This window comes from Panicum hallii, chromosome 5 (genome assembly GCF_002211085.1).
Source record: "Panicum hallii strain FIL2 chromosome 5, PHallii_v3.1, whole genome shotgun sequence".
NCBI lineage: Eukaryota > Viridiplantae > Streptophyta > Magnoliopsida > Poales > Poaceae > Panicum > Panicum hallii.
In genome coordinates, this window is record NC_038046.1 from 17674064 (window position 1) to 17694125 (window position 20062).

The 20062-nt window shown below is 46.0% G+C and overlaps 1 protein-coding gene and 1 pseudogene across 3 annotated transcripts; both read left to right on the forward strand.

The window, feature by feature from the left end:
* The first annotated feature begins 3747 nt into the window (after window positions 1–3747).
* LOC112891646 (DNA repair protein RAD51 homolog 3) lies at window positions 3748–7643 on the forward strand. Of its 3 annotated transcripts, XM_025958552.1 has the most exons (9): window positions 3748–3932; window positions 4473–4595; window positions 4935–4968; window positions 5036–5106; window positions 5187–5276; window positions 5412–5413; window positions 5627–5758; window positions 5860–5926; window positions 7217–7643. In XM_025958552.1, the coding sequence occupies exons 1-9, from the start codon at window positions 3842–3844 to the stop codon at window positions 7393–7395; spliced, it is 789 nt and encodes a 262-aa protein (XP_025814337.1). In that variant the 5' UTR covers window positions 3748–3841; the 3' UTR covers window positions 7396–7643. The 3 variants fall into 3 exon arrangements, with proteins under 3 accessions (XP_025814337.1, XP_025814336.1, XP_025814338.1); XM_025958551.1 differs by having other exon boundaries at window positions 5187–5413; XM_025958553.1 differs by lacking the exon at window positions 5412–5413 and having other exon boundaries at window positions 5673–5758.
* A 2582-nt stretch (window positions 7644–10225) lies between these two features.
* Window positions 10226–20062, forward strand: part of LOC112892522 — a 32019-nt pseudogene continuing 22182 nt past the window's right edge.

Below are 20062 nucleotides of genomic sequence, written 5' to 3' on the forward strand. Positions count from 1 at the left end.
ACCATTGTGTAGAAGTTTAACTTTTTTTATTTATTTTGCTATATGTAAAGATTAAATGAAGTTTAACTTAACGATTTCAGAGTTAATATAAAAGAATAGCATACCCATAGAGTCACAAGTGACTGTATAGTGTGGTGGTGAGGAAGGTATGCGCGAGGCTTGAGGTATGCGGTTCAAACCTCGAGTGATGCAAGTGTGCATATTTTGTCAAAAAATTGTTCCTCGATAGTATAGTGGCTGGTTGGCTGTTTTCAATTTTTTTAAATTTTTTTATTTTCTGGAAATTGATTTACAGGGGCGGGTTATGGCATGATCCGCCTTTAGAAATTGATTTCTAGGGGAGGATCATGCCGATCTGCCCTTTGAAATCATTTTCAGAGGTGGGCGCACTACCCGCCTCTAAAAATAGCATTTCTAGCGGGAAGAAGTAGGGGTGGATACCGCACCCGCTCCTAAAAGTACATTTTTACCCGTCCCTGAAAACCTTTTTTGATAATGTATAAGGTCGTATGCTTCTGTTTCTTGGGTACTCTCAAGTTTGGAACTCCTGCCCTTTCTACAGTCATGGTTAACCATGCATGCAGCTTCAAGACTTCGCTATCTTGTATCACTTATCTTAAGTGTAACTTTAGACCCTGGTATTGCAAATTCAAGAGTACTTAAGTAATGTTAAGTGTAAATTTTGTCCAAAGTTTTATTGCATTACCTGGTTTGCCTTCAACTCATATGAGGACAATGTTTCAACCTCAAATATGATTTGGCATATCAGCAAAACTAAATACCTGGCCTCAACTAGTACAATATGCATGGGACCCTACCACAATACTCCATTCCAAATTGTAAATCGTTTCAGCAAATCTAAATACATAGATTTTTCTATGTATCTGGACGTGTGTCTAGATACATAGCAAAATCTATATATCTATACTTGCCAAAATGACCTACAATTTAGAAAGGAGGAGTACCTTTTTCTTACAAAATGAAGATTGCTCCCATGTCTTCATTAGGTGTCCAATTAGTTCAGCTTTCTAATCCTTCGTTAACTTGAATCACTTGACGACATTGAGCCGCTCTGGGACAGGAAATCAACCCTCTCCAAGAAACAAATAATAAAATAATATAAGGAGCATTGTGTTGATCTATATTCTTTGGAACATTTGGTAATGTAGAAACGCTACTCTTATCCTAAACGCTAAACGGTAAACAGACGGTCACCTGCCGTTTAGCCTATTATTCGAGCAAAATAGTGTTTAAACGGGCAAAACGGCCGTTTAAACGGTCAAAACAACCGATTAAATAGAAATGTTGTAATAATCGAAATATTGTACCATTGTGTAGTGTTTAAACGGTGTGTAAATGGGCTAATAGACCATTTAGGTGAACAGTAAGAAACACCAGAATATTCAGACATAAAGATGAAACGAACTCGCAACTTGCTAGATGATGTCACGATGATCTAGTTCTTTGATATGGTCTTTTAGCTGTTGTCTCTACTGACATAGACAAGTTGTTAGCTTGGAGTAGTTTCTTAATTTCCCTCTCAAGCTCTAGTAGTATGTTTATGATTCTTGTCTGATTTTTGCTCCTCCCTCCCTCATTGTAAATCCCTTTCCAAGGCCTCAAATCTTGTTTACGTGCAATTGTTGTCATTTGCAATAAAATTCACGCAATCTAAATGGTTGCTACAGTTTTCCTTAACAAAAAAGAAATAGAAACCGGAGTGAGAATCCCGAACCATAGCCAAAGGGCCTACATTATATTTAGCACCTAGTCCTTACAGCTTGCACACTATTTCTATCGGGTCCTTGAACTTGGCTACATTTGAGTTGTGGATCAGATTGTTTGTTTTCTAGTTAATATTTTGTGTATATATATCGTTGTGTGTTGAAGCGAACACGTGCTGTGCCAAATACCGAGCACTTAATGTGCAGCGTGCAAGGACGCGCCTTGCAGTGCCGCTACGCAAAGCGGCTAGACCGGTTTGGTAAGCTGGTAAGACCGGTTTCATCAGGAAGCCTTGGCTCGGGAGGGGGGGGATCCGTGGGGGTAAACGCATCTTGGGTTGTTCTGGGGTTGGAGTACGCCCTCAAGTACCGTCGAGATGAAGGAAAAACGACAGGTACGATGTAGGAAGAGCTACGGTTTGAAAAGGATAAAAAGTAATGTAAAGTAATAGATTAATATGTTAATATGTATTTGATCAATTGGATACTCTTAATCGATTGTAGCCCTTTATATTTATAGGAAGGGGAGGTCTTACATGTTCCGAAGATAGTTTATTGTGAAACTTCCACTTTGAGATTCATGCTAGGTCAAAATGAGTGCATGAGTTCATAGGATGGGAAAGGAGGCGAAATGCTTCAACATTACAATGACAAGTATCGCGATGAGATTGGCTACGCAGTAGGTGCTTTAGATTGATTTTTTGATCTTAAAATATACTTTTATTTCAAATAGTGTATGTGTTTTCGGTTCCATGGTTAACCACTGTCTTGTTGAGAATAAATATAACAAAATATGATCCAACATGTTTACATTTTACGTTCTTATTTATGGAAAAAAATCAGTATTCGTAGTACAATTTCAATAATTTGAGTATACATATTCAACACTTTTGATATAATGCTTGAACATTTACATAAATTGTTGAACTACTTTATCCAAAATTTTACATCAAGTTTGAATAGATGCTCAATATTATATTTTAGAAGGTTGACTGCATTAATTTAATATTTCAAATATGCTAGTCACAAGTCTTTAGCAAAAGTAATGAGCAAAACAAAAAAAAGAAGCAAAGCACAACTGCCTCCCAATGTGTTTGTGAGCTTCTCCTAGGCCTCTCGACGTGCGGCGCTCCTATCGTGCGGAGGTCCAAGTAATCCTATCCATCTTCCGGAAAAACCTTCCAATATCTGAGGAGATGCGTGCATCGTCTGTGGATCCTCCGATTGAAGTGCTGCTTCCACAACGGGGGAGAGGCTACGTATAGAAAAGCAACACGTGTACGGGGGGGGGGGGGGGTGGGTTTGTGAGAAAGTGAATCCCTCCCAAACGCATCCACGCATGTAGGTGGACAAGAAAGCAGGGACACGTGGTAGATCGTGACTGGGGCAGCACAGTTGGGGAGTATTTTTATTGAATTCGAGAACTTAAATACATTTTTCTCTCAATTCATACATGCGCTTTTAGAACCATTTGAAGCATTGTGCTGCTTATAATAAACTCAAGAAAAATAAGATCCAATATGCATTTTTAAACCAATTATATCAAAGCACTTATTCAACAGTTTTTAGAAAATATTGAAACAATATTTCAAAATGTTGACCCAGCTTCAATAAAATGTTGAGCCAAGTGTTTCAAAATGTTGATGGTGAAAAAGTCAATCAGCATTTTGAATCTATCAATTCAACATTTCATGTTTACAGCTTCAGCATTTCGAGTTTACAACTTTAACATTTGAACGTGAAATATTGAACATGTGCTGCAAAGTGTTGCCATGGATTTTACAAAATTCTAAATTAACCATTGACGGTTGTTGGAAGGTCCATATTAACATTTATAAATTAATGGAAGTATTTGAAGAAAGCCATATAAAAGAAATATAGAATAGAAAGGAAAAAAATGGAAAGAAAAAAAAACTACTCTAGCCAGCTGACCGAATTGGGCCTTCTGCTGCTCCCGCTTGCTGTGATGCTTTTTCTGTGCGCAGAAGGAATCATGGCCCGTGGCCTGTGGGCGCCATATTGGATGGGCTCTCTCTCTCTCTCTCTCTCTCTCTCTCGCTCGCTCGGCTGCCTTCTTTCCAAGCGGGCGACGACAGGGGAGTGGCGCCGCCCCCCACATGTCCTATACTGGGTCCGCCCCTGCCTCCTCGTCCCTCTACTGGAAGGGGATGGAGTCGAGTGGGGATCCACATCCACCTATACTGGCTGGTAAGCCCTAGCTCGCTCCAACTGCTCCAGTTTGCCCCCTGGGGTCTTTTCTTTGTTTGCTGCGAGCAATGAATTTGAATCCATTGTAGTGTAGTGTATGTGCGGTTTAGGTAAGAAGGGCCCTTCGTTTGCGGGAATCGGGCATCCCCAGTGTGAGAGGCTTGCAGTTTTATCCACTTCCTTTAGATGAAATGCATTATCCCGATTTGCCTCAAATTCGTGTTTACTTCAACTAATTGAAAATCTGAAAGGGGTACGGCAATCATATTCTGGACACATAAGCACACCCACATAAGTCCCAACATGAGTTTCCCTGATATGTGATTGCGGGGGCAGTGAATTAACTTCTTGTATCCTTTGTTTGTGGAAGCAAGGGAGGTGAATCATTTTCTGTTAGGACCCTTTTGTCTTGTTACCTTGCATTCCATTTCCCATAAAGCAGCACAGCTGACTTGTGCTGGTTTGCCTGATGCTTGGAAGGTTCGATCAACCATAATAGAAATGGCCAAATTTGGTATTACTGATATGGATGCATTGCAGGAGCCCAGAATGCGTGGGATATGCTCTCTGATGAGCAGTCACAGAAACACATCACTACTGGTTCTGGTGACCTCAACAACATACTTGGTGGTGGGATTCACTGCAAAGAAGTCACAGAGATAGGTGAGATTACTTACCAATGTTGTTCCTTGTGAAGGATCAAGTAGGAGCTTTGGTCAAATATAGAATATATGGACAATTCTTTATCCATTAGCTATGTGTGTGTATAACTTGTGCTTGTTTATTTTCCTAACGTCTTCCTAGTGATGTTCTGTCCAACTTTTGTACAATACTGATAAATTGTAGGAGCTTACTGTGTCTCTTGTTCTGTCCTGCTCATCTCCTCATATAAGAAATAGGCTATTAAGTGTATCTTGTACTATTAAGTAGTTTTATAGATTAATTTTCTTAGTTGATGTATCTGAAGTGACTGACCTAATGCATGGCACAAAATTTATTCAGGTGGTGTCCCAGGGGTTGGTAAAACTCAACTAGGGTATGTTGTGCCTACTACTGAATGCAAATGCCATAGATCTCTCTACTAAATACAAACTTTTCTTCAGGATTCAACTAGCAATCAATGTCCAAATCCCAGTGGAATATGGTGGCCTTGGTGGGAAAGCAGTTTATATTGGTAAATGACTTCACAGAAGGACACCTATCATCTTGTGTCTTATTGAGAAAGCCCAATAGCAATTTTCTTTTTCATAACAGACACGGAGGGCAGTTTCATGGTTGAACGTGTCTATCAAATTGCTGAAGGTTGTATCAGTGACATACTGGAGCACTTTCCGCACAGCCATGGTAAGTCTTCTTCTGGCCAAAAACAACTGCAGCCTGAGCATTTCCTTGCAGACATCTATTACTTCCGAATATGCAGCTATACTGAACAGATTGCTGCTATAAACTACCTGGAAAAATTCCTCGGGGAGCATAAAGATGTGAGTTTCTGAACAGTTGACTTCTCTAGTTTAACTTGAATACCTGAATTTTCCATTGTTTTGTCAACATTTTTCATCAAATTGATGAAGTTCTTTTGCAATAGGGCAACCGTAATATGCAGTTTTTTTTCTCCCATCATCTTTTGCAATAGGGCAATACGCAACAGTTAACGTAGCATTTCAAAAATAAGTATTTGTTTATCTACTTTACAGGTGCGTATAGTTATTATTGATAGTGTCACTTTCCACTTTCGACAAGATTTTGATGATCTGGCTCTGCGGACCAGAGTGCTCAGTGGATTGTCATTGAAGCTAATGAAGATTGCAAAGGCATTCAACTTGGCGGTAATATTCTGATCATGTTTATGAAGGGCGCACACTTGTGATGCTGCAACTACCGTCATGTATTATTTCTTATCGTCTTATCGTCTTGTTTTGTTGAGCAGGTTGTCTTGTTGAACCAAGTCACTACTAAATTTACAGAAGGATCATTTCAATTGACTCTTGCTCTAGGTCAGTTATTATTCACACAATCATAACCCCGTTTTTTATCTTTAAATCATTTTTGGATACTTATGGTAGTTCACAGAACAACTACTGTTAAAAAAAAATCATAATCACGTGATTTTATTACCAAGATTACACCTTTCTATACTCGTGCATTTCCAATGCCCGCTGAAATGCTTATGAGCTTGGAGTTTTTACCTAACTACAAGCAAAACTTTGATCCATTCCAATCATGTAGCTCTCTACAAGTGTTGCGATAAGGTGGTGCAGATGAAATTAACAGTATATAAATAACTGGCCAAGTTACATGCTAAAAATTGAAACTGGAGTTGTGGTTTTCACACAATCATAGCATGTGTACGTCTATTGTTAATTAATGCACACCATATTTTATGGCTCCATGGAATCAAGCAGTGTGATATTATGTGCGTTGATAGCACAGTGGCAGCAATCCTCAAATTTAGCTTTGGTTAATTTCTAAATAATTTAGTTGTTATCGTAAAATAAAAAAAACTTTTGATTGATTGGATTTATTTAGACCTGCTCTTGTATGTGGGAGGTCTGGTATCTATTTGAGGCAAGCAATGAGGATGAATTAGTATAATCCCTGCCCCCATGTTCGTCATTCCATCATATAGTGTCCTCTCATCACAAGCAGACTCTGCTACGGCTTACCATCCTGGTGGTGTTTAACCTCCTCATCTAAGGATCAGAACCTGTGGATTCTTCGTTTCTGATCTCAATTAATCAGATAACTTCTGTTGTCAATCTCAAAAAAAAAAGATAACTTCTGTTGTCATTTCCTTCTTTTTTTTATTAGTTAATGTGGGCATTTATAGAGGCCTCATAGAGAACACGGTCCAGTAACTTCATCGGTTATTCATATTTGTATCCATGTTCATGTCATCATTATTACTTTTTGTAAAAGCAGAATGGTCCTCTTTATCTGAATTGGAAACAAGATATATACAATCAGACAAGTCTGCATATAATGCACATAGCTTCAAGTTACATAAACCTGTTCCTTCGGATTAGTTAGAAACAGCTTTCCATGCCGAGTACTGATATAATCGTAAACTAATTATAGTTCTGATGGTCCAAGTGATGACAATAACTAGAAATTTTTCCCGTGTGCTTGGATGGATATTTGGCAAAATTAGTTTTCAAGTAGATGGTTAATTTTGTGGTTTATTTCTTTTTTTTTTGTCGCAGCATGTTTCTCTTTTGAATATTTCTTGGATTGGACACCTGAACTGTGTTTTCCAAGATATGGGGATAACTATCTTTGCTATGCAGGTGACAGCTGGTCCCACTCGTGCACAAATCGACTGATTCTGTACTGGAATGGGAATGATCGGTATGCATACCTGGACAAATCTCCTTCACTTCCAGTAGCTTCAGCTCCATATGCAGTGACAGGCAAAGGGGTGAGGGATGCTGTGAGTTCGAATCACAAGAGAGTCCGAGTAACGTAGCAAACTTGGTGCCCAACTCCTGTATCTCCAGTTCTCCACAATGCACTTGCTGCTAAATTAACCGCGTTCCTTCACCGTGGATCTTTTGGACAAATTAGGTGATTGGTGGATATTGGTAGAGAATCCTACCATTTTGCAAATTCTCGATTGCTTTTTGATGTAAACCAGAAATTGGTTGACCCATCGTTAACTCGAATACATTATCAACTCTCGTGTCTGAAACGGACTACCAGCTCATTCAGGGGGCTCGGACCTATCTTGTTCATTTCTGTATATATAGTAACCCATTTTGTCCCAGCATCTTCTTTTGCTGTCAGCTCAAATTAGACTCAGTTGCAACAAAATTTCCATCGATGCAAAATTTGGACAATGCCCTAGAATAATTGAGACTGGAAATCCTCATGTTTTCGTCTGGGAAATCAGCGCCATCCTGAAAATTTAGGCAAAAGTAGGCTGGCCACCTGCATCTCCAAGAGCGGCTAAAAGAAAAGTCCAAAAAAACTAGTTTTGAGACCTTACCAAAAGTTATTGGGAGCTAAGAAAAAGTGCTCCACGTCTTTCGAAAAAAATAAAATAAAAAAAGTGCTCCACCAACGGTTCCCAAAAATTGATTCCCAAAATAGATTTCATTTCTTCCACGTCATAAGTCACCATTTCCAGCTCATGAATTTTTGTACAGGATCTACCAAACGACGCGCTCCTGCTATCCTTGACGAAGCTAATCGGGATTCATGCCAAGGGGGAAAAAGACGCAGCCGTGGTCACGCGGGCAGGGTCGGCGCCCAGCTGAGAGCCTGCGAACCGCCACGAAGCGGCCGAGGAGCGCGCGAGCCGCGGGATAGGGAGCGCTAGCGAGGGAGGGGAATCTAGCTCCGTTTGCCGCTAGTTTTGGGCGTGCGATTAAATTGGGCTAGTCACTCTTGAAGATGCTCCGATCTTAGTTTTAGCACGCTGCTTGCTCACAGCGCTTGGCATGTGAGAATCTCGATATTAGTCATACAGGTGACGTCATGGCTTCACGGAAACTTTCCGAGGATTGCATATGGGATTGGACCATGACACCCTGGGAGGGGAGGCGGTGGATTAGGTGTTTTAAAAATTAAAGCTCCAAGTATAAAAAACTATTTTAAATTTATCTAGATATGTATTAGATTTACTGTTGGAGCTGGTTATTTCTCGTTTCAAACCGGTTTTTAAGATTTTATTTTAGCCACTCTTGAAGATGCTCCGATCTTAGTTTTAGCACGCTGCTTGCTCACAGCGCTTGGCATGTGAGAATCTCGATATTAGTCATACAGGTGACGTCATGGCTTCACGGAAACTTTCCGAGGGTTGCATATGGGATTGGACCATGACACCCTGGGAGGGGAGGCGGTGGATTAGGTGTTTTAAAAATTAAAGCTCCAAGTATAAAAAACTATTTTAAATTCATCTAGATATGTATTAGATTTTTCTATATATTGTTATATCTACGTATAAAAGTTTTGTATTCTGAGTTCTAATTCTATAAACTACACATGACAATTATAGAAATGGTAAACGCGGAATGTAAAGTGCAATAATAATGTGTAAAGTAAAAGGAGTAGAGAATGCAATCACTTGGCACGACTACTTTTTACCAAAATATCGAAAAACTCTTGCTTCCCCTAGTTTTCGTTGGAGTCCCTCACGAGAGAATGCCCGTGAAAGGGCTAAGCTCCTAGTAAAGTAGTAAAGTAATTTCGTGATAGTCGATGGATCTTCCCATGCGCAAGGGGATCTCTGCCTTACCTCTTCCGGATGCTACTCGTCGTCTTCACTCTATAGAGCTTTGGCAGAACACTAAGGGTCTCTCCTCACTCTCACAAGCACCCGCGGTCGCTCCATAAATTCAGTTGGACGCTCTTGTAGGACTTATGAGCTCCAGAGTTACAACTCTTAGTGTGTGCAAGCACCAACAACGAAGAGGTGGCAAACTTCATCTAACTCTTGGCTAACACCCAAAGCAATTTGCTAAGCAGCCTAAACTAGCACTAATCAAGCCCTAAGATTTTTTCTAATTACCTTAATCTTCTCTTGTGTACTTTAGTGGATAGAGCACTTAAATATGTGTGGGAGCCAAGCCTATAGCTTCTTCAGATTTTAACACCCTTTGAATGGCCGGTCATACGATGTATGTATAGTTACAACTAAGAAATTAGCCGTTGGAACTTATGGCTGCAATTCTGCACATCACTGACTGATTCGGTGGTGCAGAGGTGGTGAGGTGTTATCACCGAATATCGGTGATTGCCGTGTCGACTATCCGTTAGTCCGCTGGCTTACGGCTTCCTATGCGTTACCGACTAATTTAGTGATGGCTTCAATAGACATGGCCGAATGAGTCGGTCATTCCAGAACCGTTCTTCTTTCTTCCAGCATCACCGACTGATTCGGTGGTGACTTTCGTGGACATGACCTAACGAGTCGGTCATTCTTTGAGGCGATTTGCCGATAACACCGACTAGTTTGATGGTACCAGACAAGCGTTTTTTTTTGCACTTCGCAAACCAGGCTAGGTGGCTGCCCAAGGAATCAAACATAGGTTTGTCACGCGAAGAACTCGTGCTTGTCCTCCGCTTGTGCTTTCCAGAGATTGCCGATGCATTGAAACTTGAGCATGACCCTTGGATCTTATTTCCAACTGATGAAAGTATATAACTTTATTAGGGCGATCAGCTTCGTCATGTCGAATTTCCTCTAGCGTGTGGTGCTAGCTAGAGTCAACCTGCCAGCATTAGTGAGAATACATGCTTTGCTTCACCCCAGAAAAAGAGAATACATATTCCTTGAGCGTGCATCCTTGCTCCGTCTATAAGAGAAAGAAGAGGTCGTGAGGACTGCCGAGAACCAAGAGAGAATTCAGCATGGAGGGCGCGGCGCGGACCCTGGTGACCAAATTTGGGCTCCTGGTCGGTGAGGAGTTCCAGAAGCTCCGCGGCGTGGGCGGCGAGGTTGCTCACCTCAGGGACGAGCTGGCCACCATGAACGCCCTCCTCCGCATGCAGTCTGAAGCAGAGCAGGGTGCTGTGGACCACTTCCTACGGGAGTGGATGAAGCAGCTGCGAGAGCTCGCCTACGACGCCGAGGACTGCATCGACCTCTACTTCCTCCGCATCAGGTGCCGTCCTGGCGGCGGCTTCCTCGTCTGGTCCAAGCTTCCTTGCAACGCTTCTGCCTCGCCGTCGCCTCGCGGACGATATCTATCAGGGCCCTCCGCGCCCGTGCTGCCGCCATCGACGAGCAGCATGCTCGTTACGGCGTCAGCCTCGAGCCGCTGAGGCGCCCTCGTCTAGCCCAGGTGCCTGTGGCGGCGGCGGCGTCGCATGGGCTCCTTCGCCCTGCAAATGATGACCCCAACAATCAGCTCGTCGGCATAGAGGGCCAGGTCGACACCCTGGCAGAGATGGTGAAGGCGGTGAGCGAGAAAGATGGAGTGGCTGACATGAGACTAAAGGTGTTCGCCATTGTGGGGTTCGGAGGGCTCGGAAAGACGACGCTGGCCATGGAGGTGTGCCGGCAGCTGGAGGCGGAGTTCCAGCACCAAGCGCAAGTGTCCGTGTCCCAAGCGTTCGATGGCACCAAGGACCTCAAGGGACTTCTGAGGCGAGTGCTGCAGCAGATCGTGAACCCTACAGTACATGGTGGCCACGGCATCAGGGAAGAGAACAGCTTGGGGAACATGGACAGCATGGACGAGGACGCGCTGGCCAGCAAGCTTGAAGGGGCTCTCAAGAACAAGAGGTACCCCAGTCACTCATAAACTGAATATGACCACACACATATAATCACATACAACTGATTAAAACGAACCGGATTCTTGTAAACGAGAATCCAGCTCCCTAGCATACCATAGTGATACATACTCCCAGAAACCATCTTAGCCGAATATCACATATTTAAGTGGCTCAAACCAGAATATCACCATAGTGATAGTCTCAGAATACATCGATAAACATCACAATATTTAATTTATTACGATCAAGAGATAATGGAAATACGAGTCTGATACATGCCCCTTGAGCTGAACGACAAGCGGAGATCAAACGTTGTGGTAGCTAGGCTCTAGGCCTTTATCTTCATCTCGACGAAACTCCACCATAGGAATGACTTGAGCGAATTACCACCCGTCGTCGTTGTACTTGTGGCCTGAGCCGAAACCTGCAAACTCAGGAGCTGCCCCAATCACATCACCATCCGTATGGGCAATCTGTAAGTGGCTCAAACTAGTATATCAAAAACAAGGAGCATAGACTAGGGTTTTCTATGCCAGAGCTAAAATATAAATAACAGTAGTTCTCTCCAACCCAACATTCCTATCTCACCATAACTAATGCTATCCCCAGCACTCCAGTCCCCACGCCATTCTAACTTTAACTTAGCAATCACTAATTGATGGAAAGGCTCCCGCCCTTCCCATCACAACAGCCAACGCTGGATCCTTATATACCCTTAGTTTTAAATGGGAAAGGTAGAAATATTTCGAAACAATGATAGAAAGAAGAATCCATAGCAGGTGTCCATGATCGAGGACACAGCTACATGTATAGTTTAGACTCTGCAGAGTTTGTATACCAGGACCCACTCGGGATAAAGACTCTGCAGAGTTTGTATATCAGGACCCACTCGGGATGAAGGTGGAAGCTAGCCAACTAAGACACATTCCGTAGCACGAGTAATGTTACCCTTATGCTTCCCCAGGCTTGGGGACCCTCACACCCTAGGCAATTCCATAGCGATTGTGACAACCTCTCCACCACATCAATCATGGGTCTGTTGTCCATCAGGGAGCAAAGGCCATTACCAGTCCTTTATATAATAATCCGCTCGACTCTACAGTCCATGTACCATACTTGATAGGCTGGCTGGAATCCATTCAACTCATGTAAGCGGTGTGCACACTAATTCTTCAATGAGTTCTAGAGATGTAATTTATAAATTATGAAGTATATAATTGAAAATTTACATTACAAGAGAACCAAAGGAGCACTAGATAATTCCAATTTCTATTCTATTGGGTAGAGCATGATTTTACAAAGATAATAATAAAACTGGCTTCATAGTTTTTGAGTTAAATTTAATTAGATATGAATTTTTGAAGTTTATAATATTTTCTAGATTTTCAAATAAATATTGAAAATAAAAATACGAGGAGGGTGCCACATGGCACACATAGATTCATCACGCTAAAGTCGTCATGTGGGTCTAGGACCCCGACATCGACAGTGGGTCTTGCTGATATCAGCATTGACCGGTGAAAGTTAGTAGTCAATGGGGTCAACTTGATCCGACATGTTAGCATGTGGTGTCAGACCCGGAGCCACGGGACTGTGTATATAATGTAGTTTAAAGAGGTTTAAGAGATTAAATCCATCTTATCTCTTATTCATCTTGTTTATCTCTTATTTATCCCGTTTAAATAGGAGATAAAGCTAACTGATACAGAAGGAATCTACTCGAGATATGTTCTGATACGATTCCTTAGCTGGTGTTGGTTAGTATCCTTGTAACCCTGGCCTCTCGGATATACAAGGGAGGACAGGGACCCTCTCAAAACAGGATCTCTAGATCATTCTACACCAAACGCAATACAAATCACCATACAGGATGTAGGGTATTACGCATCTTGCGGCCCGAACCTGTCTAAGTTTTGTGTTTCTTGCACCTTCGAGTTCCTGATCTCGACGTCTCCTCACCTAAACTTACCACCTTGGGTATACCCTCGGTGGGCAGCCGGTAAAACACCGTTAGCTGGCGCGCCAGGTAGGGGAGCGCGTCGAAGATCCACCGACGAGCTCGATGGCATCTTTCCGATTCACCAGGTCAGTTCCCTCCCAGGGCATGACATTTGTTTTTGGCTTGTGGGTCTGCATCGCAGATGGTGTGGGCGATTTCCGGCAATTCCTCGTCGATATGAAGCCAAAGACTCCCATGGCGGATCTTCGCAGCGACCTCGACAAGTTCGTTATGATCTTGACGACTTGTCGATCCATGCATCCGTTGCAAAGATCAAGATGGAGTTAGCCCCTGGGTCGACTTCATCCGGCGCTGCGGCAACTTCCCTTGGGTTGGAATCATTCCAATCTAGGGGATCGCGTAGCCGATCCCGACTCGGTTCACGCAATCCGGCCACTGATCTTCAGGAGGCTGACCTCTCCAGGTCCTTCTCTGCATTAGAGAGGGACCTGGACTCTCCACTCCAGTTTGGAGGGCCTGAAGCCACTGCATGGCGGGGGGCTTCGGGTTGTTTTGGCGCCAGTGATATGATGATCACCTTCATACCGGAGGGGTGCTTTGTACATTGGAGGGGCATGGAGCTCTCCGATCTACTCGAGGCTGAGGGTCGACTTGTGGCCCACCTCGAACCTTTGCCTTTCCAGGAGGGCAGGCCGCTGGCCACCGTGGCGGGGGAGTCGACTGAACTAGTCGACGCGAGCTCTAATGAGCTCGTCTCCCGCCAGGTGCTAATGGCGGAAGAAGGCGAGGATGATGGTGGTTTTCCCATCGTCGACTTTGATGCGGTCTCTGAAGATGAGGCCACAGCCAACGCCGGCGACGAGAACGACACCGATCGCGAGGCGCGGAGGGCCAGGAACAGGGCCCGCACAATCCGGCGGAGGAGGGTCAACGAGCGCAGGCGATCTATGCATCGCGAGCTTGACCCTGAATTCGCCGCCGTAAGTGAACGGGGTTTCAGGACCTCGGTGGCCGACATTGCCAGGGTTACGGCCATACTCGAGCGCAGTAATAATCCAAATGTGCGTCAAGCATTTCTTTACGCGCAGAGGGTCTGGATCCAGCTGGATCAGCAAAACCCGGCGTCTGCTATCAGAGAGGAGCGCGTGGGTGAGAGTCGGAGCCAGGCTCACAGCCGAATGGCTGGCGGTCGTCCTCGACATCAGCCCAGCCACAACGACGACAATGCTCGCGGGAGCCAGGCCCCTGGCAGGAGGCAGCAGCCACCGCCAGGGGGTAACCCGCGACAGGCCAATCATCGACCTCCTCCAGAAGACCTGCGCCAGCACATCAATGAAGGCCGCGATGCACGGTCCGTGATCGACTCCAGGCGCAAGGTACACTAAGAGGTCGAAACTGAAGGAACTGACTGCAGCGACCGCTTCCCAGCTTTCTCTGCATGGTTCAGCAGCTATAAGTACCCTGAGGGCTTCAAGCCGATCGGCATCACCAAGTACGACGGCAAGCAGGCTCCTCAGCAGTGGTTACGTTGGTACTCCACGGCCATTGAGGTTGCAGGGGGCTCCAACATCACCAAGGTCGTCTACTTCCCGATGGCTTTGGACCCTGCGCCGCTTACGTGGCTGGAGAGCCTCAGCAACAACTCCATCAACTCCTAGGAGCGACTCAAGAAGGTCTTCATCGACAACTTCCAAGGAGCGATCGCTCGCGCAGGTACTCATCACGATCTTGCTCAGTGTAAATAGGAACGTAACGAGCTCCTGCGGTCCTGCACACGTCGCTTCTTCGACGTCCGCGCCACCATCGCGAACATCTCGGAGGATGACATCATCGACTGCTTCTACAATGGCATCACCGACCCAGGCATCTACAGGGATTTTGGGCGGAACGGGCCAAAGACTGTTGCGGGCCTTCGTGATATGATGCACGATTGGTCCGAACAGGAGGAGAAGATGCGGGAGTGGTTCCCGCAGCGCCAAGATAGCAATCTGAGGCGCCCAAATGACAACCGCAACGACAAAGGCCAGCGGGACTATTCGGGTACACCCCGAAAGCGCAAGCCAGATGATCTCATCGCGACTGTGGATCGTCCCTCGCGTGGCAAGAAGTCGACGATGCTGGAGGAGTTCGAGAAGCTCCTGCAGAAGAAGTGCCCATGGCATCCAGGTGCCAACCACGCGGCCATCGACTGCTACCACCTCCGGAGGACGTTCAGCAACTCTGGTGGTGGTAAGAAGAACAAGAAGCCTGCGGACAAGGAACCCGAGGATGACGACTAAGAAGACCAAGGGCGCAACCCGAAGTTCCAAGACGCTTCGAAGATCGTCAACATCATCTTCGGGGGAGATGGGGATTTCGGCTCCAGGCGGGACCAAAAGCTTCTTCTTCGGGAGATCATGTCCGTCGAGCCGGCGGTGCCTCGACCACTCCGTTGGTCGGAGGTCCCCATCTTGTTCTCCCGTGACGATCAGTGGATGAGCTTCTCGGAGCCCGGCAAGTTCCCCCTGGTTCAGGATCTTGTTGTGGCAGAGGTCAGGCTCACTAAGGTCCTCATCGATGGTGGGAGCGACCTCAACCTCATCTTCGCCAGCACTCTGAGGAAGATGGGCCTGGACTTCAAGGACATGCTGGTTCTGAGCAAATCCCCTTTCTACGGCATCGTCCCAGGTAACGCGGCGCATGCACTTGGTACGGTAGTTCTCCCAGTCACCTTCTGCACGAGGGGGAACTACCGCACTGAGTTCATCAAATTCGAAGTGGCCAACTTCGAGTCTTCTTATCATGCAATATTGGGTCGTCCGGCACTCACCAAGTTTATGGTAGTGCCACATTACGTTTATCTGCTTCTCAAGATGCCAGGACTAAGTGAAGTACTTACTCTCCGAGGCGACTTGAAGAAGTCGTATGATTGCAATCAGGAGGCGATCCAGTACGCTTCGACTACTCGTGTGCTAGATGCTTCCGGCGAAGTACTCGCGGCCGCGCAGCAGCTCTCTCAGTCCGGGCTGGAGATCCCTTTGAGAAAGGCCAGCAAGTCGAGCATCCAGTCGACTGACGATGTGGCCCTCAAGATGATCCAGCTCCAGGAGGGTGACTCATCTAAGACCGCCGTCATCGGCGCGGGCTTAGGAGAAAAATAGGAACTCGCGCTCGTTAGCTTCCTTCGGGCTAACCGAGACATATTCGCGTGGAAACCAGCGGACATGCCAGGGGTGCCCAAGGAGCTGATCGAGCATAGCTTGAATGTACACCCACAGGCCGTGCCTAAAAAGTAACGCCTGCAAAGGTTTGCCCACGATAAGCGTGAGGCCATCAAACGGGAGGTAGCTAAACTCCTCGCGGCTGGATTCATTAAAGAAGTAATCCGTCCAGAGTGGGTAGGTAATCCTGTCCTTGTACAAAAAAAATAATAATGAATGGAGGATGTGTGTTGATTACACCGATCTCAACAAGCATTGCCCGAAGGATCACTTCGGGCTGCCGCGTATTGATCAAGTCGTCGACTCGACGGCAGGCTACGTTTTGCTTTGTTTCCTTGATTGTTACTCAGGTTATCATCAGATTGCGCTCAAGGAGGAGGACCAAATCAAGACAGCGTTCATCACCCCGTACGGGACATATGCCTACAAAACTATATCCTTCGGGTTGAAAAACGCAGGAGCAACCTATCAGCGTGCGATCCAGATGTGCTTCGCGGATCAGCTGCATCGGAACGTTGAGGCCTATGTGGATGATGTGGTCATCAAGACCAGGGATTCCGACGACTTGATCGTAGATTTGGAAGAAACATTCAGCAGTTTGCGTAGATTTCGGTGGAAGCTCAACCCAACCAAGTGCGTTTTTGGAGTAGCTTCAAGAAAATTGCTTGGGTTCATCGTCAGCAACCGGGGCATTGAAGCCAACCCTGTAAAGATTTCCGCCATTACTGATATGGGGGCTCCGGCTACAATCAAGGATGTGCAAAAGTTAACAGATTGTATGGCAGCCCTGAATAGGTTCATCTCCCGACTTGGGGAGAGAGGACTACCCTTCTTCAAGCTCCTGAAGCGCCAAGATAAGTTCCAATGGACGGAGGAGGCCGAGCGAGCTCTACAAGATCTGAAACATCACCTTCAGTCTCCTCCGATCCTTACAGCACCATTGCCGGGGGAAGATCTACTACTTTACATTGCGGCAACAACTCATGTTGTCAGCAGTGCTATTGTAGTCAAGAGAGGCGAGGAAGGCCATGCATTTGGAGTGCAGAGGCTTGTCTACTTCGTCAGTGAGGTACTCTCTGAATCCAAGGTACGGTTCCCGGCCGTTCAGAAGCTTTTATACGCAATTCTAATCGCATCAAGAAAGCTGCGCCATTATTTCGACGAATACAAGATCACTGTGATTACGGATTTCCCGTTGGTGGATATTCTTCATAATCAAGATACCACGGGGTGTATATCAAAGTGGGCAGTGGAACTGGGGGCTTTGTCAATCGACTTCAAGCCACGCACTGCAATCAAATCTCAAGCCTTAGTCGATTTTATGGCCGAATGGAGGGAGAATCAAGTTCCAACTCCAGTCGACAAGCCAGAGCACTGGACCATATACTTTGATGGGTCCCTCAAGCTCGATGGCGGCGGCGCTGGAGTTCTGCTTATTTCTCCGCGGGGCGAGCAATTGAAGTATGTCCTTCAGATCCTGTGGGAGGTATCCAACAATGAAGCCGAGTATGAATCCTTGCTTCACGGGCTTCGTTTGGTGATATCACTAGGGATCAAGCGACTACTTGTGTATGGTGACTGTCTTCTTATCGTTCAGCAAGTTAACAAAGAGTGGGACTGCAATAAGGAGACGATGGACGCCTATGTACTGGAAGTGCGCAAGTTGTAAAACAAATTTTCCGGCCTGGAGGTTCATCATGTGCTACGAGAGCACAATGTTGGCGCAGATATCTTGTCCAAGCTGGGGTCAACACATGCTCAGGTTCCACCGGGAGTCTTTGTCTAGGAGCTCAAGCAGCCATCCATCAAGTCTTCACCACAGATATCCAACGATGCGGGTCCTCAACAACCCGATCGGGAGGTCATGACGCTGAGTGAGGACTGGAGAGAGGCTTTTATCGACTTCATCCGGGATCAAAGGCTACCGGTAGGAATTGACGCAAGGAGCGCAGAGGCGGCACGTGTCATGCGCAGAAGTAAGGGTTTCGTCCTAGTTGACAGCAAGCTCTACCGGCGCGGTGCCCGGTCAGGCATTCTCATGAAGTGCGTCATGAAGAAAGATGGCTATGACATACTCCGGGAGATACACGAAGGTGTCTGCGGCAACCACGCAGCTTCGAGGACGCTGGTGGGGAAAGCATACATGGCCGGTTTCTGGTGGCCCACCGTAGTATCTGACGCGGAGGATCTGGTGCGCAGATGCCAAAACTGTCAATTCTTCGGCAAGCAGTCTCATGTTCCAGCCCACAGCCTCATCACCATACCGCCATCCTGGCCCTTTGCTTGCTGCAGCCTTGATATGATTGGGCGCTTCACAACGGCGCCAGGCGGTTTTATCCATGTGTTGGTAGCGATCGACAAGTTCACCAAGTGGATCGAGTACAAGCCGATAGCCAAGCTCACACCAGATCGGGCTGTTGATTTCATCTCTGATATCTTGCACCGCTTCGGCTTCCCGAATACCATCATCACGGACTTGGGATGAAATTTTACGGCCAATCAGTTCTGGGAGTTCTGTGAGACTGCATGCATCGAGGTTAAATATGTCTCCGTTGCACACTCAAGGGCCAATGGACAAGTCGAACGGGTGAACAGCATGATAATCGATGGCCTCAAGAAGAGACTCTATGATGAAAATAGCAAGAAGGGAGGCAAATGGATACATGAGCTGCCACATGTCGTCTGGGGGCTTCGGACTCAGTCATCCAAAGCCACAGGACAAACGCCGTTCTTTCTCGTGTACGGATCTGAAGCTATCTTGCCAGCCGACATCATATGGAAATCCTCAAGGGTTGAAATGTACAACGAAGGCGAGGCAGATGAGGTGAGGCAATTAGAGCTCGATTCTGTTGAAGAGGCTCGCTGCACCGCTCTTGTTCAATCTGCTCGATACCTGCAGGGGATTCAGCGATATCACGATCGTAACGTGAAGGAACGGTCATTCAGCATAGGCGATTTGGTCCTACGTCGCATCCAAGACGAGTCCAGACTACACAAGCTTAACTCAAGGTGGGAAGGCCGTTCGTCATCAAGCAGGTTACAAGACCAGGGTCATATCGACTAGAACATCCCGAGGGTCAAGATGTTCCGAACTCTTGGAACATTCAGAACCTACGCAAGTTCTACCCATGAGAAGATGTTTGGAGATAGCTGAATCTCTGGGGGCTTAGGCGGTCTCTTTTTCTCGAATCAATTTGGAGGCTATGTGCCACGAGATTCGGGTTGTAAATCTCTCTGAACACGCAGAGGCTACGGCCACGTGTATCATTCATATACATCGACTTCCTGTCATGAATTTTATGGAGGCTACGGCCATGTTCATATCTTATCAACTTCATGTTTTGACGGAAGCCTCAGCTCCGTTCATACCTTCTACGAATCGACTTCCGCCGTGACCTTGGATGGTCGCTCGTGACAGTAATCGCATTTATTCTAACAAGATCGATCCGTTCAACTAGTGTATACCCACTTTGTTGGATGTGCTCGCATGACGAGCTACTTCGACTACATCCTGAGTCGTTGTACTCAGGGTAGTTTCGTTTTTTGCCAAAAGCACGGCAGACCCGCGGCGAATCCCGCATTCGCTCCCAACAAGTTCGATCCGTTCGTCTGGTTCCTACCTAACTTGTGGAGCGCGCTCGCATGAGGAGCGACCTCGACTACATCCAGAGTCGACGCACTCTGGGTAGCTTCATTTTTTCTCTGCCTTAAGCACGGCAATCCCGCGACGATGCTCACGTGCTTTCCTAATA

Coding starts and splice junctions, on each gene's coding strand:
- LOC112891646 (XM_025958551.1), top strand. CDS start 3,842: ATGTCCTATACTGGGTCCGCCCCTGCCTCCTCGTCCCTCTACTGGAAG. Junction 4,596..4,934: donor CAAAGAAGTCACAGAGATAG/GTGAGATTACTT, acceptor AAATTTATTCAG/GTGGTGTCCCAGGGGTTGGT. Junction 5,927..7,216: donor TCAATTGACTCTTGCTCTAG/GTCAGTTATTAT, acceptor TTTGCTATGCAG/GTGACAGCTGGTCCCACTCG.